At 42.4% G+C, this 10,581-nt stretch overlaps 1 protein-coding gene across 1 annotated transcript; it reads left to right on the top strand.

The window, feature by feature from the left end:
• The first annotated feature begins 3,180 nt into the window (after positions 1-3,180).
• LOC148123643 (uncharacterized) lies at positions 3,181-7,125 on the top strand. Its single transcript, XM_087919153.1, is given in 3 exon segments — positions 3,181-3,294; positions 3,828-6,065; positions 6,068-7,125. Coding segments are annotated over 3 exon segments (2,310 nt in total). The 5' UTR covers positions 3,181-3,260; the 3' UTR covers positions 6,106-7,125.
• Positions 7,126-10,581: the final 3,456 nt, after the last annotated feature.

Genomic DNA, 10,581 nt, shown 5'->3' with positions numbered 1-10,581 from the left:
CAAAGTTCCATCTTATAATCTATTAGCAATTTAGATATCTTATCCTCCTGAGATATCTTAAAACCTTTCTGTGTTTTCAGTATATTCAAACCTAGATATCTCTTTATCTCCCCTAATTGCTTGATTTTTATTTTCTTGCCTAATGATGCTATAATTTTATTTGCTTCATCATTAGTCTCAGTAATCAAGGCAATATCATCAGTGAACAATAATAATAATGATATTTTCCCATTCATCTCCCTTTTAAATAGACATGGATCGGCTAAACCAGCTTTAAACCCTATATTGTTCAGTTCCTTTACAATATACTGGTTCCATTCATAGCCCGATTGTTTAAGACCATAGAGGCTCTTTTTTAACAACCAACAATCATTATTATTTTCACCTTTAAATCCACTAGGCTTTTTCATATATACAGTATGTCTTAGTGGAGCGTGCAAGTAAGCAGTTTCCACATCCAAATGGTTAACTATATACTTCTTGCTTGCTGCCCACACTAAAGCTGCCCTTAATGTTGCTGCTTTAAGACTAGGTGCAAATACTTCATCATAGTCATTAGCACTTTGTCTAAAACCTTGGGCTACTAATCTTGCCTTATGGATTATATTTCCATCCTTATCAGTTTTTATCTTGAAAATCCATTTGCAGCCAATGGGTTTTATATTAACAGGTAATCTAGCAGTTTCATATACTTTCATATCCTTCAAAGATTTCAATTCCTTATTGATTGCTGCATACCAACTTTCTTTCTCTTTAGAAGGATACTTTTTTATCTCATCCACAGTATATGGAACTCTATTTACCTGGCACACAGTGTTAGCCTGGTATCTATCAGGCGGTCTAGATATACGTGTAGTTCTTCTGGGAATTACAGGGCTAGTATGAGGACTTTTTTGAGTTACTACCTGTTCCTTTTCCTCATCTTGCTCAGCTATTTCTTCCTCTATGGGCACAATTTCTTCCTGTATTTCTCTTTTTACTTTAGTTTTAAAGTTACAGGGATACTTAATGGGATTTCTGTAGGATTCAATAATCACTTCTTTATTGGTATCCTGTTCTAACTTATCCCATCCTACGTGCTCTAGAAATTGGGCATTGGCACTACATAACACCTTAGATGTGCCTTTCTCCCAAAATCTATATGCCCTATGGTTAGCTTCGTAACCAACGAAGAAAAATTGTTTAGCTCTGTGTTGCCCTTTACGCCTGAGTTGTGTAGGGATATGCACCCATGCTGGTGCACCAAATGTGTGCAGGTAACTCAAATCAGGCTTCCTGCCATGCCACATGGTGAATGGTATTTCACCAGTAGTTGAGTTAACAACGTTGTTCAATAAATTATTAGCACACATTGCAGCCTCCCCCCACAAAGAATCAGGTAATCCAGAATCAGTTATCATTGTTCTAACCATTGCCTGTAGTGTTTGGCCTCTTCTCTCTATAAATGCGTTGTGCTGTGGTCTGTATGGTGCAGATTTTTTGTGCTCTATTCCAGCTACCTTTAATCTATTCTGGAATTTGTTGTTAACAAATTCCGTACCATTATCTGTCACCAGGGTTTTCAATTTCCGTTTAGACTTTCTTTCTGCAAACTTTAACCAGTTGAAGAAATGTTGATATGTTTCAGTTTTGCTTTTCATTAGGTAGCAAAACCCATATCTAGAGTAATGGTCCATAATGCTCAGTATATACCGAGCACCCCCCATACTGGGTTTCTTTGGACCTATAATGTCTGCAAATACTACTTCTAAAGGTTCTTTAGTTTTGAAACCATTTAGCCTATTTGCAGGCAATATTTTACTCTTATCTTCACAGCAGACATTACAACGCAAATATTTATCACAGGGTTTTAACCTTATTCCATCAGATAACTCTACTGTACGTTTTAGCATTTTAAAATTTACATGCCCCAAACGCCTATGCAATAAATGGATACATTCATTATGAGGCTTTATATTGTTAAATACAGTCTGTGCCTCCCCTTTCTTACTATCATGTAAAACATACAATGCTCCATTTAAAGCTGCAGTTACCCTCTTGTTATCTTTCTCAATTATGCACTTATTATCCTTAAATGTAATTGCATAACCTAGTTTATCTAATACTCTTACAGAAAGTAAATTCATCTTTAACTGTGGTACATACAGCATTTGTATATTCTGTTTTAAACATGGACAATATGCAATACCTTCACCCTTGGCCTTGAGGTGCCAGCCATTCGCGAGTGATATATGTTGAGAGCTTGTAGACATTTTTATAAACTTTGTCTTATCTCTCGTGATGCAGTGGGATGCACCACTGTCCACCACCCATATATCATTCTTCACATCACAGTTGCTAAACGTGGCTAGTTCAAAGGATTTCTTTGGCTTCTTTACATTCTGACTTTTCCCTTTTCTGCAGAATCTTGCCAAATGTCCTCTGCCTCCACAATTAAAACACTTTTTAATTGTGTATGCCGTCGAAGATAAATTCTCTTCTTCCGGGTGCTTTACTTTACATAGCTGGTTTCTTTCAAGCTTTGAAGATAATTTCTCTTCTTTATTAGGCTTATCTTCTCTCAGCTGGTCACGTTCAAATCTTCTTCTGGCTTCTTCTAATAGCCTGCCGGTAATCTCAGTTACTGATAAACTGTCTTTTGGCAATACCTCTAAAGCAGTCACAAAATCATCATAGCTTTGATCCAAAGAAGACAGTATGATGTATACTTGTTGCAACTCATTAAAGATAAGCTCTTTCTCTTGTAACTCTTGAAAAATGCTTTTCATACAGTTTAAATGAGTTAACATGTCTCCATTCTCCTCAAGATGTGTTCTAAACAGCTTCCGTGTAAGATTGATATGAGCTCCTACACTGTCTCGAACATAAATCTTCTTGAGATTATCCCAGCAGTTTGCAGCATTTTCCTCTCCACGGATATGAATGAGTTGCTGGTCTGAGAGAGTCAGTCCTATGATGCATAATGCCTGCTCATTCTTTCGTTCATAGTCTTGTATCTTTTTGGCATCCTCTTCAACATTAGGATCTAAGTTAGATACATCTGGTGGGTTTGTTATTATGTCCCACAAACCTTCTCTTCGTAGCAGTAAACTACATTTCATTGACCATGAAACATAGTTTGTTCCATCTAGTCTGGATATCATGGACAGATTTGGCAAATTTACTTGTGCACATTGCCCTTTGAGGAGGTGGCTGTGTATTTCTCAGAGGAGGAGTGGTCCCAGCTGGATCCTCACCAAAAAGCTCTGCATCAGGAAGTCATGCTGGAGAATTATAACAATGTGGCCTCTCTTGGTAAGGGTTTCCTACTCTCCAGTCAGAGAGCTCAGGAAGACATTTTGTAGTTAGTTGCCATTAGTTTGTTCTTAAGGAAACATCTCCACATAGATATCCCCTTTTCAGAGGGAGAAGGAAAAGTTCGTTTTTTCCACTGCTCCTATGAAGGAAATAGGTCAGTGGCATTATGCTTAGATATATCCTATCCAATTTGTTTTTGTATTTCTATTGAAACATTTTAGTGGCAGAGTAATTCCTTGGTTTGACGTAATGCCAAATTTCATCACACAGATTTCAACTATTTTGGCCCAGATGCTTCCATATCAGTCCTATCAAGAGTTGCCATTCAAGTTTTTTGTCTTAAGGTCTTTTCCAAGGTTTTATGCCTCATTGAAAGAGATATTATCATTTCCATATCATGCCATTATAAGGATACAGTATGCAATATATTAGAATTTGACAAAATACCTGAAGGCAATTAATATAACTTCTGACAGAGTAATCTTTTTCCCTAACCTTTCTTTCATTTTCATTTCTCTTTTCCTTTGAAGGTGATACTGAGAATGACAATAAAGTCTCTGGAGAACCAATCCAAGTGATCAGACAAGGAGATATACTGGAGAAACCTGCAATTGAAACAGAATTCCAAAGACAGGACAGAAACCCATCAGATAACTGGAATAATGAAACCTCATCTTCGATTGTTGCTCAGATGCAGGACTATATTGATCAACGAGGAAAGCTAAAGATGAAATATATTAGGAAAGGTGTAAGACTTTTCAAAGACAGGTTAGATGTAAATGGACCCTGTCCATCACAAGCCAAAGGACGAGCCAATATAAGCAAAGACAAAGGAAAAAAATGGATATTCACACTTTCTCAAGAAAATGGGACTCTTGAGTCACAGAAAAGTTTAGCACACAGAAAACATAGTCCTCTGACATCCCATGAATGGACCCACACAGGAGAGAAGCCATATAAATGCATGGAGTGTGGAAAGAGCTTCCGTATGCAGAGTTATCTTACATACCATCAAAAAATCCACACAGGAGAGAAGCCGTATAAATGCATGGAGTGTGGAAAAGGTTTCAGCCATCACAGTAAATTTATATCCCATCAAAGGATCCACACAGGAGAGAAGCCATATAAATGCAAGGAGTGTGGGAAGGGCTTCCGCATACAGAGTTATCTTACATACCATCAAAAAATCCACACAGGAGAGAAGCCGTATAAATGCATGGAATGTGGAAAAGGTTTCAGCCATCACAGTAAATTTATATCCCATCAAAGGATCCACACAGAAGCAAAGCCATATAAATGCATGGAGTGTGGAAAGAGCTTCACCAACCATTTTCATCTTACTTCCCATCAAAGCATCCACACAGGAGAGAAGCCATATAAATGCATGGAGTGTGGAAAGAGCTTCCGTATGCAGAGTTATCTTACATACCATCAAAAAATTCACACAGGAGAGAAGCCATATAAATGCAAGGAGTGTGGAAAAGGTTTCAGCCATCACAGTAAATTTATATCCCATCAAAGCATCCACACAGGAGAGAAGCCATATAAATGCAAGGAGTGTGGGAAGGGCTTCCGCATACAGCGTTATCTTACATACCATCAAAAAATCCACACAGGAGAGAAGCCGTATAAATGCATGGAGTGTGGAAAAGGTTTCAGCCATCACAGTAAATTTATATCCCATCAAAGGATCCACACAGGAGAGAAGCCATATAAATGCATGGAGTGTGGAAAAGGTTTCAGCCATCACAGTAAATTTATATCCCATCAAACCATCCACACAGGAGAGAAGCCATATAAATGCAAGGAGTGTGGGAAGGGCTTCCGCATACAGAGTTATCTTACATACCATCAAAAAATCCACACAGGAGAGAAGCCGTATAAATGCATGGAGTGTGGAAAAGGTTTCAGCCATCACAGTAAATTTATATCCCATCAAAGGATCCACACAGAAGCAAAGCCATATAAATGCATGGAGTGTGGAAAGAGCTTCACCAACCATTTTCATCTTACTTCCCATCAAAGCATCCACACAGGAGAGAAGCCATATAAATGCATGGAGTGTGGAAAGAGCTTCCGTATGCAGAGTTATCTTACATACCATCAAAAAATTCACACAGGAGAGAAGCCATATAAATGCATGGAGTGTGGAAAGGGTTTCAGCCATCACAGTAAATTTATATCCCATCAAAGGATCCACACAGGAGAAAAGCCATATAAATGCATGGAATGTGGAAAGAGCTTCACCAACCATTTTCATCTTACTTCCCATCAAAGCATCCACACAGGAGAGAAGCCATATAAATGCATGGAGTGTGGAAAGAGCTTCCGTATGCAGAGTTATCTTACATACCATCAAAAAATCCACACAGGAGAGAAGCCGTATAAATGCATGGAGTGTGGAAAAGGTTTCAGCCATCACAGTAAATTTATATCCCATCAAAGGATCCACACAGGAGAAAAGCCATATAAATGCATGGAATGTGGAAAGGGCTTCACGGTAGGCAGAGCTCTTACATCCCATAAACGGATCCACACAGGGGAGGAGCAATATAAATGCATGGAGTGTGGAAAGGACTTCAGCCAACATTGTCATCTTGTTTCCCATCAAAGGATCCACACAGGAGAGAAGCCTTTTAAATGCATGGAGTGCGGAAAGGATTTTCGCATGCAGAGTTATCTTACATCCCATCAAAGGATCCACACAGGGGAGAGGCCATATAAATGCTTGGAGTGTGGGAAGAGCTTCAGCAAACACAGTAATCTTATATCCCATCAAAGGATCCACACAGGGGAGAGGCCATATAAATGCTTGGAGTGTGGGAAGAGCTTCAGCAAACACAGTAATCTTATATCCCATAAAAGGATCCACACAGGGGAGAGGCCATATAAATGCATGGAGTGCGGAAAGGCCTTTACAGTAGGCAGAGCTCTTACATCCCATAAACGGATCCACATAGAGGTGGAGCCATATAAATGCCTGCAGTCTGAAAAGGGCTTTATAACAAGCAGCAATCTTACATCCCATCAGAGGAGCCAGAAGGGAGAACCCATATAAATACATGGAGTATGGAAAAGGCTTCAGCAGAGCCCCATACACTTACTTCTTATGACATAATTCATAAACTGGAGAAGCCAATTCGCTAAACAAAGATACATTTCGTTGAGAATGTATGCTAATTATTGATTTAGTGGGTTCAATCGGTGGGTTTCCAATTTACAGTCTGAACTTTGAAAAGGGTTTTTTTTTCGCTGTTCATTTTCATAACTGACAGTTCTAGAGATGAGCATGTGTCATTATAATTATGATTTATATGTTTTTGAGGGGTATCTGTATAGTTTCATTTATTTTACTTTTTAGAAATAAGCTTCTTGCTCCCCAACTGTCGTCATTCTCCCACTTAGTCATAGTTCTCAGAGGGATATAAAGTCATTTAATAGGTGCTGTTTCCGCAAGCACAAAATGAAAAAATAAACAAAAAGTGATCAAATTTGCACCTATGGAACATTGCAAAAGTAATCAAATTTGCATCCTCATTGTAGAACTGAGATCTGAGTGAACCGGTACCTATGCAGAAACATTGGACATTATTCAGTCAAAGGCCTCATGATATGAGGAAATTGTCACACGCAGATCAATGTGTAACTTGTGGCAAGAGCAGAAATGATGAAGAATTCGTCTCTGACAAAAGGAGCCAGAATGACCAGAAGCCTCCCCAGTGCTTGTGTAATTTTTTTCCCAAGTATTATGGCCATATTTTGCTCTTCTGTAGTGTGATGAGGGCTAAGAAGTCTAAATTGGATTTAAATAAAATTAACTAAATAACAGTTGCGTGGTTTTGTTCTAGTCATGTATTATACTCATGTAACTCTTTAGCTGCTTTAAAAATGTATTAAAATGTGTGAAGATTTTTGGAGGGGGCATATTTCAGGATTTGAGAGGGTTATGTTGGTTTGAAGCTTTTTATTTAATTGTCAGCAATAGTTCTGGGTCAAGCTGTACAATAAAAAGATTGGAAAAAGCAGAGAAGTTAATTCAGTTCCTTTTTAACTCCCTTTTTCTTTCCATCAACATTCTTTCTTTCACTAATTGTAGCTAAATCTCCTTTTTTCTTGCATTCTCACAGAGGTGGGATTCAGCCAGTTTGGACCAGTTCACTTGAACCAGTTAAAATTCTGCCCAGTTTGGTGAACTGGCTGAAAAATGGGCCAAGAAAAGGCCCCCAAACTGCCATTTTGGCCCATTTTGGAGGCGTTTTTTCAGGCTGTTTTCCAGGTGAAAAATGGCCTATAAATGGCCAAATGGCCAAAGACGGCCATTTTTCAGGCCACTTTGGGGCATTTGGGGGGCATGTTTTGGGGCCATTTTTCAGGCCATTTGGGAGGCATGTTTTGGGGCCATTTTCAGGACATTTTTGGCCAGAAAACGGCCTAAAAATTGCCCAGAAAACGGGCCGGAAATGGCCAAAAAACAGGCCAAAAAAGGAAGGGAAGGGGACGGAGGGAGGGAGGGAGGAAGGAAGGAAGGAAGGAAGGAAGGAAGGAAGGAAGGGGGTTAATCCAGCTTTATCTTAGTCTCTTTCAGATTTGTCTGCACAGAAGCATTGTCAATCCTCCTTCTGCTATTTATTATTTTTGGGGTGCAAATGGGCTTTAATTGTAAATTGCTTCTTGAGGAGTGAATGGGATTTATTGCCTATGCCACCTCAGCTTTGAAATGTTGGCTGCGGACACAATATATCTGTTGTAGAGCGGTGGAGGAACGAGGCTGAGCCAGAGTGAACGTTAAAGGCTTTATTGCAAGAATAAAGGGTTGCCGCGTCTGCCTTCTAACTTGGCAGGTTAGCTGGCGGCAACGGGGCTGACACTGCTCGACAGCCACCTTTTATAGCCGGCTGTCAAACGGTGCCAGCCAATGGGAGCGGCTGGTGCTCCCGCTCAAACAGCGGACCTGGTTGGGGACTCCAACCAGTCCCAAAGACATAACACTCCTTTCCCCCAGCTGGGAGCATGCATAGTCCTTCAGGTAGGTTGGTTGTCTGCGCTGGCGGCAGGAACGTCGCAGTCTGGGCAAGCTGCTGGCTGGCGTCAAGTCCTCGCCCCCAGGAAACGTCTCGGAGGTTGTTGAGGAGCGGGCTCGGTCGGGTGTGGCGCTCTGTGAAATAGGTAAGTCCCCCTGTTCGGGCTGACTTTGGTGAGTCGCTTGGTCCGGACGGCAGACAGGTTCGCTTGGCTGTTGGTTCGGGGTCCCTTGTTGGTAGCCCGGGTCCTCCATCAAACTCTCTTGGTCGATGGGGTAGATCGGGTCCTGCAGGGAGCTTCCGTTTGGGTAGACTGGTTCCAGCAGGGAGCCCTCAGTGCTAGGAGATTGGGCTGGATAGGTATCAGCTGTGCTTCTCCATCGCCTTCTGAGCTGGTCCACGTGTCTACGCCACAGGCGTCCATCTTCCAGGAGGACCCTGTAGGATCTGGGACCTGTGACTGACACAACTTGACCAGGTACCCACAGAGGGTCCCCTGCATAATTTCTGGCGTAAACCAGGTCATGCAGGGCAAAGTCCCTGACCAAACTGTCAGATCCTATTGGGGTGTCTGGGCAGTAGTGGGGGTGCAACCTGTCCAGGGTGGTCCTAAGGCGTCTCCCCATCAAGAGCTCTGCTGGGGATTTATTTGTAGTGGTGCATGGCGTCGTACGTTGGCTCAGGAGGTAACGGGACAGTTTGGAGTGCCAGTTTTCCTGGCCAAACCTGGCAAGTGCCTCTTTTGCTGACCTGACTGCCCTCTCAGCCATCCCGTTGCTAGCTGGGTGAAAAGGGGCTGTAAGGATGTGTCTGATGCCCAAGTTGGCAATGAACATACTAAACTCACAAGACGTGAACTGGGGGCCATTGTCAGACACCAGCGTATCAGGGAGCCCATGGGTAACGAAGAAACGGGTCAGAGCCTTAACAATTGTTTGAGTGGTTGTTGAAGGTAGTAGGGCCAAGTCTATCCATTTGGAATAAGAGTCTACTACAACCAAGAAGGTCCTTCCATGTACTGGTCCAGCCAGGTCGATGTGCAGGCGAGACCAAGGACCACTAGCACTTTCCCACTTGGTAGGCGTGGCTGCTGGTGGGGCAGCCCTGGTTTCTTGGCAAGGTTGGCATGAGCTTACCCAGCTGGAGATTTGGGCATCCATGCCGGGCCACCAAACGTAGCTGCGGGCCAGAGCCTTCATCCTTACGATGCCCGGGTGGCCCTCGTGAAGTACCTTTAGGATGGGTACACGAAGAGTGGCTGGGATGACTACCCTTGTCCCCCACAACAGACATCCTTGTAGTTTCAACAATTCCTGCTTACGGGTTTTGAAGGGAGCAAAGTCAGCAGTGTATTGTGTTTCAGGCCACCCCCTTCCCACCCAGTCCATAACTTGGGCAATTATTCTGTCTTTTTTTGAGTGCACAGCAATGTCCTCGGCTGTAACCGGCAATTTAAGTTCATTAACTTCAAAGATGGCATGAACAGGTGCTGGGTCTTCAACTGGGACTGGTAGGGGGCAGCGACTAAGGGCATCAGCGTGACTCAAGTTTTTTCCAGGGCGATGCACCAACTTGAATGAGTAAGCGGCCAGGAACAAAGTCCACTTGGTCATTCTAGGTGATAGCACCTGTGGGGTTTGCTTATCCCCTGATAAAAGCCCCAGGAGTGGTTTATGGTCAGTTATAAGTTCAAAATGGCGCCCAAACAAAAATTCATGAAACTTTTTTACTGCAGCTACTGCAGCCAAGGCCTCCTTATGTATTTGGCTGTAGTTTCTTTCTGCAGTAGAGAAGGTCCTAGAGAAGAAGGCAATTGGTGCCTCGGAACCGTTGGGAAGCCTGTGGCTCAGAACAGCCCCAATCCCAAAGGGGGATGCATCAGCAGCTAGGACCAGGGGAAGTCGTTGATCATAATGGATTAAAACTGCATCGGATGTGAGTAAGGATTTGACTGACTTGAAGGCATGGGCTTCTTTGGGTCCCCAATGCCAGGGGGAATCTCTGTCTAACAGTCTGTGTAAAGGTTCAGCAATGGATGCTTTGTGCGGAAGAAATGAAGCGTAAAAGTTTAGTAGCCCCAGAAAAGCTTGGAGCTCCGTCTTGTTAGTTGGTGTGGGCGCCTCATGGATAGCTTTTACTTTGGATTCGACTGGGTGAATGCCAGAGGCATCTATCCTATACCCCAGAAAGTCCACTTGCCTAGTGGCGATAGCGCACTTCTCCCTTTTAAGTTTGAGGCCATGCTGCCTAAACTTCTCTAGGA

Source organism: Pseudonaja textilis, unplaced genomic scaffold (genome assembly GCF_049901715.1).
Source record: "Pseudonaja textilis isolate UNSWEBS1 unplaced genomic scaffold, rPseTex1.2 PTEXSCF30, whole genome shotgun sequence".
Classification (NCBI taxonomy): domain Eukaryota; kingdom Metazoa; phylum Chordata; class Lepidosauria; order Squamata; family Elapidae; genus Pseudonaja; species Pseudonaja textilis.
The sequence above is the reverse complement of the archived record's forward strand: the minus strand, read 5'-3'. Positions and strand labels throughout refer to the sequence as shown.